Genomic DNA, 24,874 nt, shown 5'->3' with positions numbered 1-24,874 from the left:
TCATAATGAAAATCATACAGCTGGAACGAGTACGTGCAGGGTAGCATGAGCTTTCGCATTTACTTTCTCCAATGGTCTTTGAACCTGATTTGCTTCTTTTATTTTTTCTGTTTTGAATGTCATGAGCATGTGCTTTCTGATAAATTAAACCTCTGCCACTCTGAGCTGGCATGTGGCCTAAACACCATAGGCCAGAGTTTGAAATACCATAATGCAGTCTCCCTCACAAGCCCATAAAGGTGAAACCAGCCTGATTCACTCTCGCTCTTTCTCTGCTGTAATCCACATCAGGAAGCCCAGTGGCAGGATGTTGCCTAAAACAGCTTCAGTATGGCTGGCATGAGGTGCTGCAAGGAAACCTGAGATGCTGACCTACCCTCCTCTCTCAGAAATGCAAAGCAAGCTTGCTCAGTGTGCTCAGCAATCCAAGCAGCATCCAAGGCTGAGTGGCATAAGGCCGTGCAACAACACAGGAAGGTAACGGCAAGGTGAACACCCACCCAACCAAACTGAATTTCTCCCCTCTGGAAGAAGCAGTGGGAAGCATGAAGGCACTGACCTGACCTGGCCTTTCACAGGGTAGATCCTTCTTCAGCTACTCACCATAAGCGTAAGGGGTGGAAGCGACACTTTACTGGCCTCAACTTGGTGACATGAACTGCAAGCTGGGTTGACATCAGAATACAGAAACTTGAAATTACTTCCACATTTAGGCTGTATGATAAAGAGTTAGCACACGTTCGCCATGCAATCAGCATGTGCAGAATTATTTTGGAATGTGTAAAAGCACATGTTGTTAATATTGAACAAATGATCATCTGTGGATGATGGGGTTTTAACCTTCTGTTCCAAATAAACTTTCCTTTCTCTACACTAGTTTTGCTTCCAGTGTCTTGATACAGGCAAAATGTCAGCTGAGGTCAGCTGAGTCCTGAATCAAGACTGCAGATTTGGCTTTGCGTGCACAAACCACCTGATGCCAGCAGGCAAAATTAAAGAGAACAGTGAAAATACCCACAATGTGCAGATTAAACCCCAACTGCTATCAAATTAAGTGCAATTAAAAAGTCAGAGCAACAAAGAGAGTGGATGGATCTCACACTGGAAGTAAAACACCTTCTACATCCTTTCTGTTTCCCTTGAGTGGATTATATTTCTTTGTAAAGAACATGGTTTATTTTTGTCTGCCCTTTCTTTATCATGGTTTCTTAAGATATAACCACCTTTGTCAACTTCCTGTCATCCTGAATGTTCCCACTTGGGACTGTAGAGGTCGAATTAACCACTCTTCTGCACAGGCTGGAGACAGGCTTCATTGTACTCCAGCAGAGGTCACTGTCAGTTTTGCCCCAGCAGAGGTCTCCTATATAAAATACAGCTTGATTTCAGTCTGAGAGCTTTGTCTTCTGAAGAAGAAGCCCTCGGCCCTTTCCTAACACACAGCAGCACAGCCCACATGGCACAGCCAGCTTCCCTGAAGTCCAGCTCGGAGCTGGTGTGGTTACTCTGCTGTGCTCTTTCCTGGTACAGAGTCTAGGAAAGGCACCTCAAATGTCCTTTGCATAACTCCCTTCTTCTGAGATGACAAACTAAGAATCAGTGTTCTCTAAGATCAAGTGTGGATACTTACACAAATTAAAGCACTTAAAACTTTTAAATGTTTTTTATGGAAGTTTGGAAGCAGCATTCAACTTTATTTTGATTTGGTCTTGGATTTACTGCACATTCTTAACCACTAGTATTTTTAAAGTCTTAAAAGATAATGGTATTTAAACAGCTTTCCTGTTTTCTTTCTTGACGTCTTCTAGTGCTGGTGGGATGTATGAATGTGAAACTAATATCAATATCAAAAGAAATTGCAGCATTCGCTGTTCAGGGAGATGCTCCAATGAGGGTTTTTTTCTGACTGGCAATGCCAGGTAGTAGTGATGAAAACATTCAGTAGGTGTGCACCCAGCATAAACTTGCCAGAGAGATAAGGAAGTTTCCTTATTAAAACAGGCATTTCTTACTAATAAAATTCAATTAGCATGTCAGACTTGACTTCAGGCACATTTTAAAGGAAGTGTCAATTTCATAATCACTCTTCAGTTTGAGATGTCATCCCTACTCTGATTACAAATAAACTCTATAACAACTATAATTAAGAGGGTTTGGAGAAGAGGAGTTAGTTTGCAGGTTTTTAATTCTGTTTTGCCTGCCCTGCATGATTTGTGGCACCGTGTGAAGTCCAATCCTTTTCTACAGGCACACACACCCCTGCAGCCCCTACATTTTCCCCACTTAAATCAGTGACTAAACCAGTGGGGTCATAGTTTGAGAGTGAAAAGGTTTATGGTAATACAAATATTAACAACTACCAGAAAGAACAGTAGTGAGCTGGATCAGTTTGAGCTGGTGACAGCACACAAGTGCCTGGGGAAATGCAGTTGGACAGGAAAGAGAGATTAATGTAGAGAAACACTCATTGCTCTGATGCCTGTACGTGTCCTCAGCAGGAGGTGTGAGGAAGGTTAGGAAACAGCTTTACTCAGAACAGTAAAATTCTTCTCAAAGAAGAAGGGAAAAGCAGGGAAAAAGGGTGCCCGTGCCTGGGGGACAAGAGAAAGTTCAGACTGCATAGCACTAGTGGTGATCGCAAACAGGCAGCAACAGTGCATTTGTAGGTATTGTGAGAGCTCACAAGGATGAGCAAAGCCTTCAAAGGCCAGATCCCATTCAAGGAGGAAATCATCTCCATGTCCTTAACAGAAGAGTGGTTTAGAGAACATAGGACGTATTGTCAAAAGCTGAATTACCAACTTTTTGCCTAAGCCACTCAAACACAGGGACCCACTTCAGCAAAAGTATTTTCCAGCTAAAATCCTAATGTCCCATGTTTTGGACATGATCTTAACATGTTCCTGCTGGAACAAACCAGCAGGAGTCAGAGTCCTAAATGAGCAGGTCCAGACTCGCAGTGACCTGCCCTGACTATGCTACTCTCCCGCCTTACAGGCTTTTACCTTTAATGTGACCTTGGTGTGATCAGCGAATATCACTGCCAGGTCTAAGCGCAGCATGGCAGCTGAACCTTGAAGGGAGTTTCCCAACAAAGATACTTTTTGCTAACCTGCATGGGTACAGGTTTGGTAATGCTCTGACATCTTTGCAGAGAATAAATAAGAGGTATACTTAGTGGAGGGCTAACACAGGTGATGACAAATGTCACACTATGGTCAAAAGGCCACAACTTCATTAATACAATGCCTAAAGGCACCCTCCTGACAGCTGTGGAAAGCAGAGGAAATGACAGTAGCCTACAGCACTCATCGGGCTCTCCTCCCTTTCTGGCACTACAGAGCAAGACATACTGCAGCAGGCCAAAGCAGCCCTGCCAAACCGGGTGAGACTGCCTAATCCCACCTCCCTGCTTTCTGCAGCTCGTTGCAGCAGGGAAACAGATTTCTTCTCATCTGCCAATGGCCCTGTCCTCTGCCTCCATCAGCATGAACATTCCCTGGTTGGTGTTGCTATAAAATCACACCTCAGCAAGGGTATCAGCAGCAAGAGCAAGCCAGGGAATGAGTATAGCTCTGGTATGAGGGTGGGAAGCTGCACAGCAGCAACTGTGGGTTATATCCAGGTGCCTGCCTACCACCAGCACCACCAGTGAGAAACGGAGCAGAACCTTTCTTTAACTCTTTTTGCCCACTCTTACAGTCCCGTACTATATGTGTCTAAAGCAAACGATTGTGCAGCCTTTCACTGCCACAGATGAAAGCCAATGTCATCCACAGAAACATCCCAACCTATATTTATGGCAACCAACACAGGTAATACGTGTGCAAGAAAGCAGTACAGGCCAACAGGAGGCTTTTCCCACCATAAATAGATACATAAGGGACCATTTTACATACTTATCTCTGTTCACAACTAGTATTCTTTCTGTCATGGCTCAATCTCCAAGGTCTGTAAGCGCTTCTTAAAATCTAGTGATATGGAAGGTTGGTCCAGACTGATATGTTCACAAATTGATACCCCAGTGAACACTCCTGAGGTTTAACTTCAGCCCAGGGAAGCTAACCTCCCTGGGCTTCCCTACAGTCAGTGCAGAAGGACAGGCCCCTCTGAGGGGCACTTCAAAACTGAGGCCCAAGATTAAGCATTCAAAATCCCACATGGAAGATTTTTTTCCCTCTCCTTTGGTTACAGGGAGAGCCTCCAGGGACCTGTCCCATGAGGCTGAAGTTAACCTTTAGGAATGCTACCCACTTACTGCATCTGCTATTGAACAGGCACACCAAGAGCCATCTTGGGGCTACCTGAGAAGCTGCTGGATTTGGATTTGCACCACCATGTACTACTGATAGAAAACATATAGTAGGTATGTGACTGGGGTGAAGTATTACCTGACTGCCCAGCACCTGCAATGGTAGGAGCTATACGCTGACCAAAGGAAACTGAGATATGGTCTCCACCTGCCTGGTGGAAAGTGGAAAGTTCCACACCCAAGCTATGTATGGAGTCTGTTCTGTTTACAAGGAAAACCAAAATAAAATGGCATCACCTACAGTCATGGAGGGAAGGACAGAAATGCAACGAGACCTCCAAAATGAAAATATGCTCCCTATGGTGGAGATGAATGGACTTGGCAGGACCCACCTCCTTTAAACAAGCTGACTCATGTGGCTTTGGGACTGTGTTCATCTCATGCTGCCGCATACTGAACTCACACGTTTCTCGTGGGACTAGTACAGTCACACTAAGGTGAGCTGTACCTTCCCAAACCTGGGACAAAGAGAGAGACCATGGAGTCTACAGTAATGTGGAGTAATAACAACAGACTGGGAAAAGTAAAGGAAGAGCAAGCACTGGCTTTTGGTAGCTTTGATGAGGATGAGTAGGGATACGTTGCAGGAACTGAGGTGTTGTTCGCAAGGGAAGGAAGAGAGCTGCATAGCTCCTGTCCCACTCAACCTGGTCAGACTTTGCATGTAACTGGGAGGTAAGGCACAATCTAAAATCCTGCCTCTTGCAGCTTTCACCTGTTACGATTGCTGCAATCCAGGGGCTCATCAGGTGCCCGAGAGAGAGGCAGGAGGAGTGCCTGAGCTTCTTTCCTCTGAGGGAGCTCCTGCCCCTGCCTGGCGAGTGCTATAATGCTGTTTCCAACAGTTTTGACACCTGTGGTCATTTTCTTGTGGCCCCACACCAGTCTGAATTGCTGGGAGGATTAAAACTTAACCACTCCCTCCCCCTCTATGAACCTATGAGTGAAATATTGAAATACCTTTCAGTGCCTTATAAATAACGTGCCATGACTCCCATGGGCAGGAAGAGCAGTACAGCCCATGCTCTATTACCAGGGCTAAAAGCCACCCTGCTGCATAGGAAACTTGGGAGGATGGGGTACAAATGCCTCAGTAATAATTTCAGTACTGCTTGAGCACTCTTTGGATCTGCGACAGCTCTCATGTCCTTGCTCACTCCCATTGGGTTGCACCCAGACTTCAGCCCCTGAGCAGGCACGGGGTGCTGAGACTGGAACAGGCAGGGGCAGGCTCTCTGCCCTCCTCTGGCTCCGGGCACAGGGCCTGGGCTGCCCAATTCAAGCTCAGTTAGAAACTTGAGCTAAACAGTCATGCTGACTCTGCCCCGTGGTGTGCTCCCCTTCCCAGGAACACAGTGTGAAGGCACATGAACTGTCCAGGCCTAAAGCCAGCAGAGGGGCCAAAAAGGTTCACCAGCTCAGACTTTGAGCAACGTGAATGCAACCGTATCTGCCATCTGGACCTCAGGTTGTCCCAGGAGCAGGTCACCATGGCCATAGAGCCTGGATTGTGCATACAACAGCAGTGCTTTCTCCAGTGCAGATATATACAGCTCAGACTGTTTGACGAGAGGTAACTGAAAGCTGCCTGTATGTAGTCGTGTAATGACAGAATGCATCGTGACACACATGTGCAAGGATGACAAGTTAAAGTCAAGTGGGCAAACTTCAGCTAATGTTTCCAACCTGTGGAATGCCTGCATTTGCCACCACCTGGCTCTCCTTTTACAGTAGCTTGGTCTGTCTTATTCACTCTGTATATTTACCACCAATAATTCACAGCTGACGTTCAGATTTTATGCCTGCTCATTAGGCACGTTCACCTTTCAGGAGTGTATGTATCAAGCTCAGCTGTCTTTTGTCAGAAGCAGCCCTCCGTGGCTGACTGGAACCCATTTTCCCTGGCACCGCCCAAGAATCCAGGTGCCCAAGTGCATCCACCTAACTTTGGAGGGTGCCGTATCCTCCGCCGTGCCCAGAGAGGTGACACCAGCAGACAGGCACCTGCCTCCCGCAGCGGGCGAGCCTTGCTGAATGGGATTCCCTTTTTGCCTCTCTCAGCATCTTCTTCGCACGTGAGGGGTGCTCCCGCCGGACGCGCCACAGGCTGGGCCGGGCCGTGCTCTGTCCTAAGAGGCAGCTCCTCCGCCTGCAGACTTCCCCGCGCCAGTGCCCCCAGCAGTCCGCGCACCGGGACCGCCATCCCCTCCTCTCCCCGGTGCGGTGGGGCCCTGCAGCGCCTCCTCGCGGCGGCTGCGGCTCGGCACCGCCCCGGCCCCGGTCCCGGCCCCCGCCCCGCCGCTCTTCCCGGGCAGAGGCTCGGCGGTTCGCTCCTCCTCGCGGCTGCGGGATTCCTCTCTCCAGGTTTTCGGGCCGCCCTTTCACACCCGCCGGCGGAGCGGGACGGCGTGAGAGAGACCGAGAGAGGTGGCGCGGATGCGCCCCGGCTCGCGGCAGCGGCAGCAGCAGCGGCAACAGCAGAAGCAGCGGCGGCGGCGGCGGATGCTCGGCGGCACGGCGGCGGCTCCGCAGCCCCGTGCAGGGAGGGAGCGAGGCAATGAGCTGCCCGCCGGGGGCCGCCTGTGAGTGACGGCGGCGGGGCAAGAAGCGGCGGCGAAGAAGAAGAAGAGGAGGAGGAGGGCAGCGATCCTTACCAGTACCCGTGGGAGTCCGGGAGAGTCCCGGCCGAGGGCTCGGCAATGCCCTTCGCCAAGCGGACCGTTGAGCCGCAGCGGCTGTGCCGGCGGCAGCCCGCTGCCTCCGTGCTGGAGGAGAGCTGGGGTGCGGAGCCGCCGCCGCGGGACCTGCTGCCGGAGGAGCCAGGGACGGCGGGCGAGGGCGCGGAGGCGCCCGGCGGTGGGGAGAGAGAGGCGACGGCGGTGCTGATGGTGCTGGACCTCTGCTCGGTCAGTAACGTGGCCCTGTCACGGATCCTCAGGCAACTCTCCGACGTAGCCCGGCACGCCTGCACCCTCTTCCAGGAGGTCGAGGCTGACATCCAGGGCACCCACCGCCGCGTCCGAGCCCTGCACGGCCGCATAGCTGGGCTCCAGGGAGCTGTGCGCGGACTCGACCCCAAGCAGGAGGCAGTGCGTAAGTACCGCGGGATGGGGCGTTCTGCGGGATGAGGCGCTCGCAGCCTGGCCGCCTCGGTAAGCTTCTCCTCGGTAACCTGCCGTGCAAAGTTTGAGCCGGTGCGAAGGGAACCCGGGCGTCAGCGTGAGAAGGAGCTGTGCTGTGACGGGTCGGGCCGGGTCGGTGGGCGCTGCTAGGCGCCGCGGCGATGCCGGCTGAAGAAGATGATGTCAGTGGTTTCTGTCTTACATAAGGAGCTGGCTGGCGGGGCTCTCGGGGCGCATCTTCTGCAGCTGAGGGTTTGGCCGGGGCGGGGGCCGACGTCTGTCCGCGCGGCCCCGCTGCTTGGAGGGGATGGGGGTGATCCCCCCTCCACGGGCATCTCTGGATTTTTCCCCCTTTGCTGTGCCGTGTCTTCCCCTTAGAAGTGTCTCTGACTTCCCGATCGAATTTTTAAGCACTTAAATAGAAATAATAAACCTGGTTCGTCGGTAGCCAAGTTTCGGGGACCATAAAGTAAGGAAGTTCGATTAACGACTTATTTCTGCTTAAAAGAGTGGCCCTGAAGAGCCGGGGTGGGGGGATGAAAAGATCAAGGCAAAATGCGACTTGTGTTATGAGCAGTAAGTGCTTGAATGCTGCTTCTTCTCCACCCAAACTATAAAAGCGGTGACAGGCTCTGTAGTCCTAACAGCTGCAGATTTCTGCTGAATATGGTTCGTGTTCGCAGCAGTGTCATGATTTTGTAGTCTCACTGATGCATATGCTTCCCAAGTGCTTGTGGATATGTGGGTTTTGGTTTTTGGTGGGTTTTTTTTTTTTTTTTTTTTTTTGATAGGTAGGGCTGTGGATTGGAAGTCTGGAATAGCAGAGATTGGTGTCAATCCTGTCCTCTTAATGTCTAGTTTAGGAAAAGCAGTGGCTTCAAAGGGGAATTTGGCTTAGCTTTTGCGTTCTGCTGTTCTCCTTTAAATCCTAAGTATTTATGATGAGTACAGTGAAGTGAATTTACACTGGAGTAAATGAGAACATGCCCTCTTCTAGATAGTTTTTAATGAACGTGCCATTTAAAAAATGGTGCTCTGGGTTTCCTCCCGTTTGGAGTGGTGCAGAATATAAGTAACTCTTCTAGTACCAGTGAAGCTGTACTCATTAACAGAATCAATCCTTAAGTATTCAGTGGTATTTAAACTCGGCAGCTGTAGAATGACTTTGCTGGTGATAAATTAATATACATCAGCTGTAGATCAGACTGAGGGAAGCTCTCTGTGGTTTCAGAACGTGTATGTAATCAGAGTGGAGTCCTGGGCTGTGATTGGAGATTGAGGCTTGGCCGATGTAATGAGGGAACTGTCTGAGGAAATGAAACTCCTTGTATCACATTCTCATCTGTAAGTCTTTTGAGCTGAGTTAACTGTGGGTATAGACTAATGTAACCGAGAGCAGAGCTTAGGCTTTCTAATCCATATGCTTTTTTCTTTCTTGATTGTGCAAGTGCAGCTTGTTTTCAAATCACGGTTCAAAACCTTAATGTTGCAGCACAGTTATGTGCTTAATTAGAGGGTCTGGCTTTACCCCTGTGATGATAAACGCAGAATCTGCTTCTTTGGTGTTTTTCTGTTTTCTTTTACATCCTTTTCAGGAGGGGAGAGACTTTTGGTCATGATCTTCTCTCCTGCTGTTCCTCCTTCCCCTTGTATATGGTACGATGTACGGTGCAATGCTGCTGGTAGATCTGCAGATGTCTCTCGGTCTGGCCAGCCGAGGGTTCCTTTACAGTGCCAGGCTTTGCCACTACTCATCCTCCAGGAGGTGTGCGCCTTGCCTCCGGCTATACAGCTGCTGCCAGGCACATCATCCAGCCCTCATTGCTTCCCTTCATGCAGTGCCGTGCTACATGTGCTTTAAAGGTGAAAGGCTCTGTACAGACGCAGTGTGCACACGCGGTCAACTTCTTTTCATGCTGTGGCTGCTTTTATTCCCCATCAAATGCTGGACCAGCACAGCTTCATTTGCATAGTACTACACCTGAACATCTTAAATGGGACCTGAGCTGAACAGCACCGTTCTGTGCACCTCCTCACATCCCCCAGAGCCGTACACATCCACAGCAACACTTGCCTTTTGCCTCCAGACTGTTCAGTGTCCCAAGGGCTAGATAAAACTGCCTGGCAGGAAACTGGCCATCCGTGCTGTAGTGTATAATGATAGTGTGCTTTCTTTTTTATAGAATCATAGAATAGTTAGGGTTGGAAAGGACCTTCAGATCATCTAGTTCCAGCCCCCCTGCCATAGGCAGCGACACCTCTCACTACACCAGGTTGCTATTACTTTCAGCAAGACTATCCTAATGTTTGTTTTAAGCATGAGGTACCTACATGGTTCACTCCTGACAGCATTACACTTCAGTCACTGCACCCAATTGTTTTTCTGAAACCAAGAGAACAATTGCAGGTCGTCTCAGGTTTGGCCAGGACCTTACCAGCATCCCATTAAGGCATCCTGCCTTCTACCTCCTGTGGTAAACATGGGAATGATGAGACAGCCTCTGGTCTTCTGGCTGTCCAGCCCAAATGACACATCTAAGAATAGCTCAGAACTGACTGGAGGTTTGGGCTGTCACCACAAGGAACAAGTTGATGACAGGCATGCAGCCACTGCACCCATGGCATGATCGTAATGGTCGTGTGGAACTTGTTGGATATCAGGAGTCTGGAGCTGCTGGGCTACTTGGCACATTGACCAAGACACATGTACTGGTATGTTAGTGCCACAACAGTTCAGCCCAACCACGCATTTTTGAGTACTCAGTTTAAAACTGCTAGGCTACCTTGACATTCTTGATGTTCTAACACCAAGTGCAGCACAGTGATTTGAGAATAATGCTACCAGACATGTCCTAGATACTGAGCTGTGACATTGGAAGGCCTTTTTCTCTGTGCCTCATGAGCCAGCTGGATTCCAAGATTCTCTTGTGGAGGCACAGGCTGAGTGAGAAAAAGGAAATAATGGGCTAATGCCATCTCAGGAGCTACTGGAGCCAGTGGTTGGAGGGGCTTCTCTACCCCCATCCCTTGCCCAGGATGCCATTCCTTGGCAATTGTGGAGATGGTACCAAGGGGAAGGGGAACAGGAAAGGAGCTCTCTTGAAAACAGCGTATTGTACAATTTTGCATAATAATGCTTTATCTTATGCTGAAAATAACGTATTGTTGTATTCAAATAAAACAACTATGTTGGGTTCAAGGAATATTAACAGAAAATGGAAATTAATTAAACCCACTATTTTTCCAGTAATGCTTATCACTATTGCTGTCACTTCCATGAGGCCTTAACAGCCTCAGCTCTGCTTCTATTGAAGTGGTGAACATTTGCAAGACTGTGTATGCTTTGCTTTAAGAAAAGTACTTGAACTCCTCTGCTGACCTACTGGTAAAGGTGTTTACCTATGTGCTGCTCTTTTGTTTTTCCCACAGTTCAGCAAGTGTGATCAGGAAGTCTTGTTAGGCACAATAAAGGACTGATTCTGGCCAGTTGCAAACAGGTCATCTTCAAAAACTCAGGGTCCCTTGCCCCTGCCTTCCCAGATGCTGCTTGTCTTTTTATCTTTCTTATAAGCCTCTGGCCAGCTAGCATCATGCAAATATGAATCCTTTCCCACCCTCTGACTGGAAGAGAAACAAGAGTGAGAAATGTTTTCCTGCTCAGCTCCTGAACTAACTGCTTTGCCCTTCTGCTACTTTAAGTACTTCACTGCTTTTCATCATGAGCTGCTCTAGGGTCTGCTTCTAAAGCAGAACCATGTGGGAATAACATGATTGTTGTCAGTCTGGCTGTTGCTTAGAGTTTCCTTATTACCAGCAAGAGAACTGGGTAGTTTGGTACTGTCCAGTTTTATTATTAGATGCTTGATTGTATGGATAATACAGAAATGTAGAAGAAATGCTGGATTTGTGTGCAGACTTGGGACTCGGTGCCTCTGTGACTGTTTGGAAAGATGATGTCTCAGTCTAGGGGACTACAGATCTGGCAGTCTAAGTGGAATATTGTACTTTTCAGAAACTGATGTAAGACATCTTGCTTTCTGAATAACTGGTAATGACTGGGCAGCAGATATTGAAAGTCCTCTTTGCACCCTGGCATCCCAGAGAATTCCACACATTCCCGGCTTTTTTTCTGAGAGCATCAATGTGTTACCAGCAGCCAATCTTTCTAAAAGCGTCATTTCCAGTGGCTGCCTGCTGTATCTTCATTGCTTCAATTTTCCATTTCTGATTTTCCTATGTGCTTGCAGTTAGTGATACAACCGCTTAGACGTGTGGGCATCTCCTGTGTTACTTTGCTCTTCAGAGGCCCCTGGATCTTTGCAGTGAGCTCCCCTATAGGCTTTTTTCTTTCCTGAAGTGTCAGTATTGAGATAAAGAGACAGCTGTGAACTGATTCTTCATAAATTTAGGCTCTGCATTAATTTTTTCTCTTTGATTGAAGTTGGTTACTGAGGACAGCCTGGGTAGTTTCACTCTTGCTTTTAGTCTCTTTCATTGTGCTTTTTAGGTAGGGTTTTGGTTTTTTTTAATACACACTGATATAATGCTCTGCTGTTTGGGTTTTGAGCACTGCAGGGAAATGTTTAATCAATTGTAAGGTTTTTATGTGCCTTCTGCCACAATCCTGCCATTTTCACAAAACATACGTTGGACCCAAAGCTCATTAGATAATGCTTCTCCTCCTTGACTTAATGTACTGAAGTCTCAATTGCTGCTTAAATGGAATATAGAAACTTCAATGCTTCCATCTCAGGATATAGTTACATTCTAAGGCCATCCCAGGCTAACTGTAGGTGAGCATCCTTGCAGAGATCTTCAGATCTTCAGGCAGGTACATAAGACCTTAAGAGCGGGTGCCATCTTGAAATTAAAAAAGAAGCAAGTGCAAGTTGGGTAGTTACACTTTATCCCAGCTTCACAAAATCCTAGAGAATTTTCATTGTACTGATTTTCTGTTGTCCTAAGACACAACCATAGACCTCCATGAGTCAGGTACATTTGCACAAAAGTATCTTGGATACTGCTGGAGACAAATCAGAAGAGATTTTTAGCTTTGCTTAACTTCGTATTACAGTGTTTTATCATGTATAAGCATATCTAAGCGTAAGGGTAGTTACACTTTTAGAGATACACACTAATGTAGCCTGGGGCACATGAGCCACAAGAATACATTCAGGGCTCCTTTTGTACACTGAAATCATATTAATTGACAAATCCTTGTTGGGTGCAGAATAAAACCTCCAAAGAAAAGCAAAGTTGTATGCTAGATGTAGCATGCCTTCAGCTTTGTGTTCTGCACCTGCCCAGATGGAATGACACATTCTCTTCACTTGTCCTTCTGGAAAAGGAGAGAGGCTTTTGGCTTTAATTGCCAGGTGTATTTTTTTCAGTGGTGTGCTGATTGCTGTGGACTCACTCGAGTCAGAGAACTCGCCTCTCTGGTGCACTTGACTGTGATTTGCCCATGAATGCAAATAACCCAAGTTGTGGGTGTGGGAAAGCTGGAGAATTTCCTCTGTGCTTGGCTTATAAATGCAGAGAGTTGACGGCAAGTTAGCAGAGTCGAAAAGAGCAGGACAAAGCCTGGCTTTCCAGCTTACCTTTACTGCTGTTAGAACAACAAAGGAATGGAGGAAGAAAAACCTGCTCCCTTAAGGATCCCATCCCCACCGTACCTAACATTAGCTAGAGCACCTTTAGCTAAAGCGCTGTCATTTAAGAGAAAGATTCTTTATCTTTGTTTACTGAATGTCAATAGAAGACCATTTACAGGAGAACACATCTATTCAGAGCCTGAGCTTGAGGATTTTTTTCCTCGTCCATTTAGTACCTGATAGAAGGTAATGGGATGGAATTTGTCAGGTTGCTTTGGCAGGGATGTAATGCTTTGGAAGTTGGGGTTGTCACCTTCAGTCATGTTGGCTTGTATAAAGCAGACTCTGGCCTCTTTGCAGATAAAAGCAGAGAGTAAACTCTTCTGTCCCACTGAGGTCAATGAGACTCTGTGGAGAGGCTCTGAGAGCACAGTGCTCAGGTAGACTCACTAGCCTGTATTTGGCATAGCCTGGTAACAGATGAAAAGCAGACGGCAGTGGTTTTCCTCCAAAGCCATTCCCTGCTATGCATGGGAGTTATATGTAAAACTTCAGGAGTTTTTCTGGATCTCGTTAACTTGGACTTCCATCAGTGTAGCATAGAAGGCCTTTGCCTGTTCTATAGTTCCTTGCTTTTCATTCCACAAACAGGGTTTAAACTGATGTGACAGGTTTGAACTGTTTGGGGATTTTGTTGCTGGATGGAGAGCCTGCCAGCCAAAAGGCCTGATACCCCAAAATATTCAAAGCTAGACTGCTACCTCACTGCAGTGTATGCTACCTCATAGCTGTGTAATATTGTAATTATTAGTGGAACTTTTCTCTGGCTCATACTCAAGAGGCTCCCAGTATGTTTATTAGAAATCCTGGTGCACATGGCTTAACTCCTTTAAGACCAATGAGGTCTCCTTTACACAGAAATAAAGCTGCAAAGAAGGTAGAATCAGGCCCTTAAGAGACAGACCTACTGTAGATCTTATGGTTTAGCAGAAATACTTCCCACAGCCCCTTTAAAGTGCCACGCTTCTATTTAAAAGCCTTTACAATTTAATGAATGTGTTCATATGAAAACATGAGTGCTCCAGTGAAATCAACAGCGTTATTCCTATTTTTGGTTAGTTCCCTTTGCTGATGGAGGAGAGATCTGGAGATTAAGAAATAAGTAGACAGATAATTTATGCTGGGTATGGGGAGGTCATTTGCCTGTTGATTCACAATGCATAAAAGATGGTAGTTTCCCTTTATGAAAGATGAAGGGCCTGGAGTGTTTCCAAAAAAATCTTTCATAGTTCTCAAATGTCCTTGGACTGAGGGAAGGACTTGCAGGAAGCAAATATAAATATCCAGTGTAACGGTGCCACTCAGCTGCTCTTCTGGATCAGTGGAATCACGTTTTGTTGACATTTCTTATGTAGGTTTACCTGTTCCGTGGCTTCAATTTCAAGGATCAGATTATGGCTGGTCTGACAGGGATATGCAAAGGTGGGGAGAACAGAGAGGAAGCCAGCCTTTACTGCTCCTTGGCATGAGCTGGTCCCAGCTGCTCATTCTCCATTCTGGCAAAGGCAGGCATGTTAAGCATGGCTGTTTAAAGGCAGCACCTGGCTCTTCCTCTCTCCAAACTGGATAGCCAAAGAGATTTAGGAGTGAAGGGAAGTGCCGGCTGTTTAAAACAGCTCTGAAGGTGACACATATCCTTCACGTATGCCTAGACATGGTGTGCCCAAATCAAGCAGAGACCCTCAGGGCACTCTTAAAAGCAATGTTATGATGCCCAAAGTGAGGAAAAAAATACGACCAGCTGATGTGAATAATACACAGGTATTTTAAAAATGTTGTTGCAGGGTTGTGTCGTCTTCTGAGTCAGAGAGCTGGATTTTCAAAAGCTGCTCTTTCCAATCAGTTGGTATCTCCAAGTAATCGAAGGCTGACATCAGACTCTCGATTGGAACTACTTGAGCTATTAGGCTGTGAAGAGCAGAAACTTTCTGTGTTACTCAGTGGGTATGTGGGGGGAAGGTTTTTTCACTTCCTTTGATGTATTAGCATCAAGAGAGGGAGTCTTCTCTTCATTTCTAATTGCTTCTTGTCTTTGAATTTATATACCAATATGTAAGTAACTGCAAAGGGAGATAGCGGAATTTATAAAAAGTTCAAAAAGGCAGGGCTTAGAGCATGATTAAAATAAAAGATAGCATACAGTGTGTGCTGGTTTTAGTTGAAATATCTCTCTAGAATACTTTCCATTTACATTCTCATTATATCTAACTGCTTCTAATGCACTGCTTAGTTTAACGACTGGCATGTTTTTAGGGTAGATTTTATAGTAGGTATACACCCACTGTGTTCTTAACTCAAGACTTTAAATTGCAGTATCTGTATTGGACAATCTTTTCTTATAAGTTCCTGGCTGAAGGCTGGAAGAAAGCAATAGTGATGGGAACCTAATTGAGCCTGTGGTCTAATTACACCAGTAGCTGTGTGCTTGAAATGCTGCTAGATTCAATGAGTGCTGTGTGGCATTGCCATGTTAAGTCCAAGCAGAGGCATTTTTATTTTTTTATTTTTTATTTTTTTATATATATATATATATTTTTTTTTTTTTTTTAATAGGACCACTGTAATTCTCTCAAAGCCACTGTGGTTTTCTCTTTCCTTTCAGCTGCCAAGGCTGTTGGACTTTGAACTATAGCCACTCAGACCGAGTCCCTGAGAAAGTTTGGAGGCTGCCGTCTTGTTAGCGTGTGCATGTGATTAAGGAAAATGAGCATAGGGCGGTGTGTTTGTGCTATAAATATGCATGGCTTGTTAAGGCCTCTCCAGCTTTTCCCCCTGCCTTCTCAAAGTTTTTTTTGTTAGCTTGACAGTGTTTGAAAAGACCTTTAAGTTGGCCTGAACAGAGGGCAAGTGAGGGGGGGAAAGTGCTAATCCTTCTCCTTGAAGATGTGTGTATTAGTGGCTGCAGAATGGAACCATTTTAGAAATGAAATATGCAGGATGCATTGAAAAATTCCTGTGTCCGCGGGCTCTGGATCACTTTAAAGACAAAACTGGGCTCTCTGTGAATGCTCTAATTTGCCTATTTCCCCTTTCCCCTCCTCCACCCCCCCAAAAAAAAAGAAAGGTATTACCAAGCATTGTTCTCTTCAGATGGTCTGTGACTACCCCTGATTGAAGAAATTGGATTTTATTGATGACAAAGCTCAGGATAGGCAGCACTAACTCACTGTGATGTTCAGAGCCAACTTATTTTTAAGATGGCATACAGGTTTCTCTGCATTCAGTGTTTAGTGAGATATGATAAGGAATGATTTAATTTTAAGTGAAATGAGAGATTTATTATGATTAAAGACTTAGCATGCAAATAGAGTGGGTCCAAAGAGCAGGTGATGCCCAGCTCCATTTTTCTTCCCTGTAAGGTTTGTTTATTCACTTATAGGAAAAAGAGGGACAGTTGTTGGTATAGGCATGGTCTTTTCTTGGTGAAGCAGTTTTTGGTGAAGTATTGTGTAGAGGAGGATAGTCAGGAGATGTATATTAATTAATTTATCAAAAAGAAAAGCATATATCATGGATTGACCACAGACTTCTATGTGCCCAGCTCTTACCCTGGAAGCTATGTAGCTCTGCACAGTCCAAGTTTCGAATGCAAGCGTCTTTTTCTTTTTTTCCCTCCTGTTTTTTTTGAGGGATGAATTTCTCATACTTATCCAAACCCCCTTATGGCTGCACAGCACAGTTTCTGCTGCTTTGAGCTGTGCTAAACTCAGCTCCCCTGGCCTTCCTATACCTGAGCAGTTAAACATCACAGAGGCTGCTATCTCAGCATTCTGAAGAAATCCCACCTACGCTCCCGTATCGTCTCCGGCTGTAACAACTACTGCTGCGGAAACCTGAAGTCTTGGTCTCTGCAGCAAATTGCCTGAAGTCTTTCACACAGTTAGCACACCAAAGCTAAATCTTCCCCACAGGATGGATTATTCTGACAACACCATTTTAAGCTTGGTTTCTTTTTGAAACAGGTATTAAGGAATAGCACACTCTGTGCGTCTGTAGCAGAGGAGGCGGTGGACATGCCTGTGCATCTCACACCAGCCATTCAGAAATTTTATATCTGTTATTCAGCTACGATTTCAACTACATTGCCACAGAGTAAAATCATAAAAGAGGCTGCCAGTTCAAGAAGAGAACAAACTATTCCTGCTTCATTTGAAGGAAGGGCTTTTTCTTTATTAGACAAAAGAAAATGATTCCTGGAGAAGGAATATGGGGAAGGAACCCATATAAATGTTCCAGCACAATAAAATAAAAGTGTTCTAGTTGGAGCTCACATTTTCTTCAATGTGGAAGTCAGTCCTTTGCATGACATAAAAGCCTGGAGAAAACCAGGCTTCATTAGTTTCTGCTTGTGTGTGTTCCTCTTTCCCCTCTAGAATTACTGATTATTTCTCTTAATTTTTTCTTTTTAAATTCTTTTTTTTTTTCTTTTTTTTAGAAACTTATGCCTTGAGTGACTTTTGTTTTGGGCCATCCTATCCATTGCTCCTCTTTTCATGACAGTTTCACAGGGGCTGGGTGCAGCTACGCTTTTACCTCTGGTTTAATGGCAAACACTGCTCATTGTGAGAATGAACAGTACTAATTTTTATGTCTGTGGTTTATTCTCCATTGGTTATCTTCTATGTGATGCTGTCTTGTTCAGTTAATAAACTAGTGATAACTTGATAAGATTTAATTAACCCCCTCCTGCAAACATAACCTGCTTTTAATAGGTGTTATAGATGCATTCATTGTGCCTGACACATTAAAATCATTGGTGTAAGTTCCTTTACTTTCAAATTGCACTCTAGCTGAAGAATATTTTGTGTCAATCATCATGTCATTACGGTGCTAATAGCCTAAAATAAGTATCATTACTTCATGACTTCAGCAATATTTTTTGGCTTCCATTACAGCTGCCACAGGCTTGATTCAGTCTTGATGCCCAAATAGAGGTTGGATAAGCTGCTATGGACAAAATCCTCCTAATGGAGACTAGGAGGCTCACCTGAAGATTTACTGTTAATTCTCTATTGCTACTAGCCTGTATGAATCAGTGCCCAGAGCCTGCAAGCTCTCCTTTTCCAAGCCATAGTGACAAAGAAACACTAGTCTGGGTGCAGATGTCTTCAGTTTCGTTCTTGCTCATTCCTGGGCCAGCTGACATACCCAGAACAGGGCTATGGTGCTGTACCACTGCCCGGGGCATAGGGCTACCCAGGCAGCAAAGTATCTGTTATAAGCTAGCCATGCAATCCATCCCTGCACAACAAGGCATCAGGGCTGTGGAAAGATGGACGTGTTGTACAGTGCAGTCACATGTATCATGCACTGCAGTGCACTGGACCAGATATGTTTGAAGGAAGCTAGCTAGAGTGCTTGGGAAGTGAGTTAGGATGGCAGCCTTGACCACAGATTGACTGCAGATGAAGTTGACCACCCATGTCTGACAAAGGGGGAGGAGAGAGGCTGAAGCAGAGCTGTTGGACCTGTTCTCAGAGTTTCTCTTGACACCTTGAATAAATTGCAACCCAGAGTATTTACCTGTTTGCACTGTAAACTTTTTTAGTGACCTTTGTGAATACATGCAAAATTTACAGGGCAATTCTGTATCAGATCCAACCATAAAATCATGTGCCTACAGGTAGGCTATGGAAATGAGCACCTCTATTTGAGGTGCCCTGGATCTGTAAATGAGTGAATGGGTTACAGCTACCTTTGGCAGCTATAATGTGGCTGTTCATTTATGAAATTGTCCAAGTGGAACTTAACACAAATTATTAATGTAGATTAGAAGTATTTTTCATTTATCTACTTGTTCCTGAGAACTCAGCAGAAAGGTAATACTGTAAAGGAAATGAGAGGGAGCTGCAAAATATCTCAGCGCAGGGTGATTTTTTTTGTTTCCTTTCTGGAATTTTGTTTCCTGTTTGGCTATAGATTTGACCTGATAAGCAGCATCTTGGACTGTGAGACTAATTCATTGTGTGACCATGAAATATGTGTGCTCAATTTTGTGTAGACCTTTATAAACAATAGTTGAAATAGAATAGGCTTGGATAGCATCATCTTTCTAAAAAATTGTGTGTCACTAGAACAACAATGTTTTGTGTATCCATGCATATGCATAATCACATAGCTAGATAAAGGAGGAGGACCAGTGGAAAGATTGGACAAGATAACACCTCCTAAACCTTGGTCACTGAGGTTAAAAAAGCTTAATAAAGGGGTGAAGAGCTTTACAGCCGCATTAGCAGCAACCTGGTCAAACAAGAGAGCAAATATTCAGTTCTACAGCTCTCATTACAAAGGCAAAAACTGAAGGTAATTGATATCTCTTGATCTTTCCTTGTTTTGACTTTCTGTCTTCATCCAAAAGCAGCTTGTGGTTGATTTCCCTTCCTTCCTATCCCCTTCCTTTCACATAGGAAGATCAGTTTGGAATTGATCTTGTTGTGATGGTAGTGATGAAAACTCTTCTACTGGATGTAATGGATGATCCTGTTTCTCCAGGTATTAGGTACATCTTGCTTTGGGATGTGGGAATTACGCTGTTTGGTTGTACTTGCAAGAGTAAAGCCTTTGTTTTTGAACGAATTGACCCCACTATTGAAAGAGAGTTGAAAAATACAATAAAACTGTAGAAAACCTCAGCCTAGTCCATGAAATTAATTCTTCCAAGAAAACAGGTGGGTGAGTGAAAGGTAAAGTGGTGCAACTCTACTGTGTAGTTTGCAGATTCACTGAAGAAATGTGTTTTATTTATTATTGCAAAGAGAGATGTCTGCTGCCTTTGTTCCCTTTTGTGACAGTCAAACCTTGGGCTTGTTAAATATGTCTTTACAGAAGCTGGCACATACTGACCTTGTTTGCTGCAGTCTGCTCTTCCGTAGTTTCTTGATTCTGGTGGCATGAGCCAGATGGGCAGAGCCCTAGAGCTAAGTGATGGATAGCACAATTAAGTGTTCTAGTATTGAAGGCTGGAGCTGATTGAGTCAAACTTTTGCCAGTATTTCAATATTTCTTTGTCCAAGATACATCTGCTGTGCCAAAGTAGTTCTTGTTTTTCTTTCAGGTCATATTGCTTGGGTAGGAGGATGTTAAATTGCATAACAATAATATTTTCTTCTGCATAATACAGAGCTCTCTCTACTACTTTGTGTCCTGGCAGCCCTTGTCCCGGGTTCAGCTGTAACTGTAACACAGCAGCATTACAGTAATGTTTTGTAACCTTGTAGGGCTTGTGGAAGCCTACCTGATATTTTCTAATTTGTATAGCCTTTTTTCTGCTGTGTTTTGGAGTTGTGGTGGTCAGTTGGGTGTGCTGTGTGAACCCCTGCTCTTTGCAAGCCCTGTGCCAGCACAGTCCTGGCCAAGCACGTTGCAGATGCTGGAATGTAGACACTGGAATGTGGCTCTGCAGCTCTCATGATTTTGGAGTCTGAGGAGCCTGGTTTCACACTGACCAGGAAACCATGCTGGAGGGCTGTCTGCCATCCTGCAGCCTTTTTCCTTCCTGCTTTCATGTGCCATTTATAGTGAATGTGAATTGTCTCCTACCTCCACTTCTTCTCCCCTTCCTTGACATGCTGCTTAGCAGCTTTGGGGATGCAGAGCAAATCTCAGAGCAGCTGAGGTTTCTCCTCTGCTTCCTTTTTGCAACCTAGGTGCTTTCCAAGGCAACGTGTTTCTATGCATAATGTTGGTGGGCAGCTTGTGCTGCCCTGCCTGCATGCTGTGCAGCCTCCGGCAGGATGGTGTCAATGTGTGGGAGAGGAGCTGGCAGTGGGAAGGGAGTGCATGTTACTGTGGATGATGTGTATGCTTAGTGGGGAGATGATGAAAAAACAAAGAGAGAGAGAGTATATGTTATCCTTGGAGCAGCCTTGAGAAGAGCTTCCTCAGGAGGGTGTTCAGAGACCAGGGTCTCCTCTTTCACTGCCAGGGAAGTTTTCCATTGTGGGACAGCACTGAATTCCTCTTTGTGGCTGGTGGGCACAATGAAGTGTGTTAGATCAGGGTGCTACAGACTGAGTACCACTGAAACCTGCTCACAGGCAGCTGTGCTTGGCCGGGCTGGAGGGATGGAGCCTGTGAAACGTTTTCAATACCATGGCAGCTCTTGGAATAAATCTACAGTATAGGTGTTAGCTTAAAGATTGCATTGCCATCTAAGTATCCAGAAATGGGTTTGTCTTCCATCCTGAGTGACCATTGTGTATCATGGGTTTGGAAGAAACTCCTGATGGGCTGTAGCTGTGGAACCTCTCCCCCTTCAGAGGCAATCCTGCCTGGATATGGTCCCGCAGGGTGGCTGGCCTCTTGATGGTTTGGCAAATGCTACAGGAATGACAGTATTTGTTGTGTTTATGGGCCATGTGTGCACCATTATGAGAAAACATAGCACGTAGCTTTTAGGTAAACTCAGCTGTTACCTGTAAATGGCTGGTAGATGTGTAGAAGAGACACAGACCCATGCAGGTGCTGAGTCCCTCCTGAGCGGGCTGAGGATGTTCATTTCTGCACGTTGGAGCTGAGGAGGAGGAGGAAGAAGGCCTAATGGCTAAAATACTAGTGTTTAAGAGACCTGGATTAATCTGCTGACTTCTCATGGGGGCTTGGGCGAAAGTTGCTAGTGCAGTGCAGATCACTAAATTTCAGCCAGCTGAACTTGAAGCTATCCATCCCATTGAAAGGTGAGCCCCTTTCTCATGGTCAGGCAGAAAATGTTTCTTGATCATGTGATTGCAGGAGTCCCTTGACTTCTGTAGGTGTCATGGTTTGAAGTGGGTACTACCGTGGGCTCTGTAGGCCTCTGTTCCTCAGCTACAGAGCAAGGTGACAGCTGTCTTCTCAGAGGTGGTATCGCGCAAGCGATGAGGGTGAGCTGGGTTGCGTGGTGATGGATGCTGTACAGGTACCCCACATACACAGGCCTGCTTTGTAAATGACAAGCAATTTGCAATGCTGAGAACTGTCTGTATCAAGAGTGCTTCTGTCCTTCATGAACAAATGCTTCCAGGTTCTGTGTGGTTCTTCCTGATGAAGGCAGTATTCCCAGGTGAGATTCTCCAGTCCTCCTTCAGCAAGCAGCATTTCTTGTTACAGGGAACTGCAGCTCTTGCCCTGTGAGGACTAACCTTAGGTTGGGCTACATTTGCAGTTGCCAATCTTCCTTTTGCAGCCTGGCTCATAGAGGAGATTGAGCTTACTTACATTACAGACAATGTGTCCTGGTTAATTACAGTCATGTACAGTTTGTACCTTGGGACTTTGTTTAATTAAAAATGGTGCTGGGAAGTTTAATAAATGTCTGATATGTTCTATCTGTCTGCCAAGTGCTAGTGCTGTGGTTCTGTTCAGGTGCTCTCCCAAATCCAGTCAGAAAGGGCCACTTGAGCTCCATGTCTGTTCCAGTGGACAGATTATTCTCTCTCCAGACAGACTAGTGTCTAGCAGTTCACTTTCCGTAGCTTGGGCTTTGGGAAAAGGTTTGTGTGGGTAGTAGTGTCAGAGGAAAGCTTGCAGTACGGAATCTAAGGCTTTTCCTGTGTAGTGGAAAAATTATGATCATGCATATGAAATGTGGACTTAAAGGAACTTTGTGTGGGTGGTCTTGTTTTGATTCTTTCTGCCCCCGTCCTTTTCCCTTCCCACTCATGTATGCTGAAGACTGGCATCTATTTAACTTGAGCTTTTCTAATGATCGTAGATAACATACAACAAAAACAGTAATAAAGTGCCTGCATATACAATCTTTCTGAACTGTAGAAGCCACAAGATCTCCTAGACATGCTTTTTGTTAGTACTGGCTTGTGAGAGACCTAGCGCTCCATGATGGCCATCTGTTAGCAGCATGTTTAAATGTGATTAATGTGAAAGTTGCAAGAATTGAAATAGCTTTTGCTAGTCTACAACAGAATCTGTCACTGTTAATCTCTTGCAGTATTAAAAGCTTAATATAGTGAATCTAATGTTATGGAAAGCTGTAGCTTTGCTTTTGTTATTATCACCTTAGTGCATTATTAAACTAATATTTCCTTTTCCTCTGAATTTCATGAGCATGGTAGGGACAGTGTAGATATAATTCACCTTCAGAATATTATTTAAATGATCATTTAAGTATAAAGTATGTCAAGAGAGAGATGCTCTAGCATAAAAGGGTTTGGGGGAACATGAAGTTTAATTGGAATTCCTGAGGGAATGTGGCCAGAGCAGGGTGTATTAGGAATCAACCCTTTCCCAAACGCTAGCAGAGGCTGGTGTGTGTGTCGTAAGTACCGTCTTGATATGATAATTCTTTGCTGTGCTTGAGTAGATGTTAGAAGTAATTTTGGCTTACCCGTTCATGACAGCAGACCTACCTCATGAGCAGCACCAATGGTATTTAATCAGAACTGCTGTGTCTTTAAAAAAGTTTGCAGGCAGGATAAACAGTATTAAGGCACAAGTGGGGACTGCTTGCTGGAGCAGGCTGACAGTACAGGAAACAAACAAGGGAGGACCTAGAGAAGGAAAATTGCTTTCTTCATATAGCTGCTTGTGTTGGGAAGGATCAAAGAAACCATAATGAGTCAGTATCTTTCTTTAAAGAAAATTACAGAAGAATGATTCAATTAAATAGTAGTTTACTCGAGGTTTGCAGGTGGCTTGTGAGGTGTAATTAGATACCCCTTACCTTTTAAACCCAGATCTATGGCTTTGTTCATTTTAGTGGAGGTAGAGAACCCCATTCTTGGATTTACAGTAGGAGATTGGTAGAGCAGAGGGCTTGTTGTAAAACTCCTCAGTTTATGGCATGATTACAAGGTGCTTTTGTTTCCAGCAGCGATAGCAATAGTGCTTTGGTCCAGGCGTTTCAAAACTGCTTTTAATCTGTGCTTGTAAGATCATCGGGCACTGTAGGACAAATTGAGACCTGCCTTTCACTGAAACACCCCCTTTCTGTATCATGCTCAATGTCTTCACAGCAGCCAAGTAGCTTGTTCACATACACTCATTGTGAAGAGCCAAAACCAGATCAGATAGGATAGCACTGTCAAAGGGGTAGTTACAGAATACATAGTTGCAGAAATCAGATTGGACTCTATGGGATATTCTAGTTCTTTTGTGTACCCTTTATAATCCGGTCTTTGAAGCATTTAAGAGCTTGAGGTGCCATGGTTTAAAGACCCAAAACCCATGTTTTTTCATTTATCCTCTAAAAGGATAGGCACCGATTCTACAGCTCAGAGACATTAGGAAAACTTGCAGAGAAGAGAGACTCCACTTGCCTTTAGTAGGGTGCCGTAAAGGGTCTTTCTCCTTTTGTGGTAACATGCACATTGTTGAAATGATGAAATTGTTCAGTTTTGAGAGCTACTGTGGCACACCTGCACCTGTGGGTCTCAGTGTTACTCTTGCCCTGTTCTGTGGACCGGATAATGACGCTCAGTATCCCTCCCTGCCTCTCTCCTTCTCTCCTTCCTCAACAGGAGAGTCATATACCAAAGTCTTCAAGTAGTGAGCTGAGTGAGCAGTGAGGGGCACACAGCATGTTACCACATTAGGACCTTGCTTTGCTGTGCCCCCTCCTGTCAGCTTTTTGGCAGCCAGAGACAGTTAGCTCATACTCTGTGAGAAGTCCCAAGAGCTTCTAGAATGGTTATTTCAAAGCTTCACAAAGCTGTGCATGATAGCATAAAAATCGTGTTTACAGGAGTCCTCATGGATCAGCTCCATCCTGTACTTACATTGCAGGGGTATCCCTGGAAAAGGGCATTTTTTTCATGATTTGGGAGAATCTTGGAGGTGAGGGAGTAAGGGAA

The 24,874-nt window shown here is 45.3% G+C and overlaps 1 protein-coding gene across 1 annotated transcript in view; it reads left to right on the top strand.

The window, feature by feature from the left end:
* Positions 1 to 7,011: 7,011 nt before the first annotated feature.
* The window catches only part of NHS (NHS actin remodeling regulator), a gene marked incomplete at its 5' end in the record, with an annotated part of 254,050 nt that continues 236,187 nt past the window's right edge, over positions 7,012 to 24,874 (top strand). Inside the window, one exon of the mRNA XM_080614308.1 lies at positions 7,012 to 7,405. Coding sequence (XP_080470434.1) covers positions 7,012 to 7,405 — 394 coding nt within the window. The remainder of the gene's footprint in view (positions 7,406 to 24,874) is intronic.

The sequence above is a fragment of the Psittacula echo genome, assembly GCF_963264785.1.
Source record: "Psittacula echo genome assembly, chromosome: 3".
Lineage (NCBI taxonomy): Eukaryota > Metazoa > Chordata > Aves > Psittaciformes > Psittacidae > Psittacula > Psittacula echo.
The sequence above is the reverse complement of the archived record's forward strand: the minus strand, read 5'-3'. Positions and strand labels throughout refer to the sequence as shown.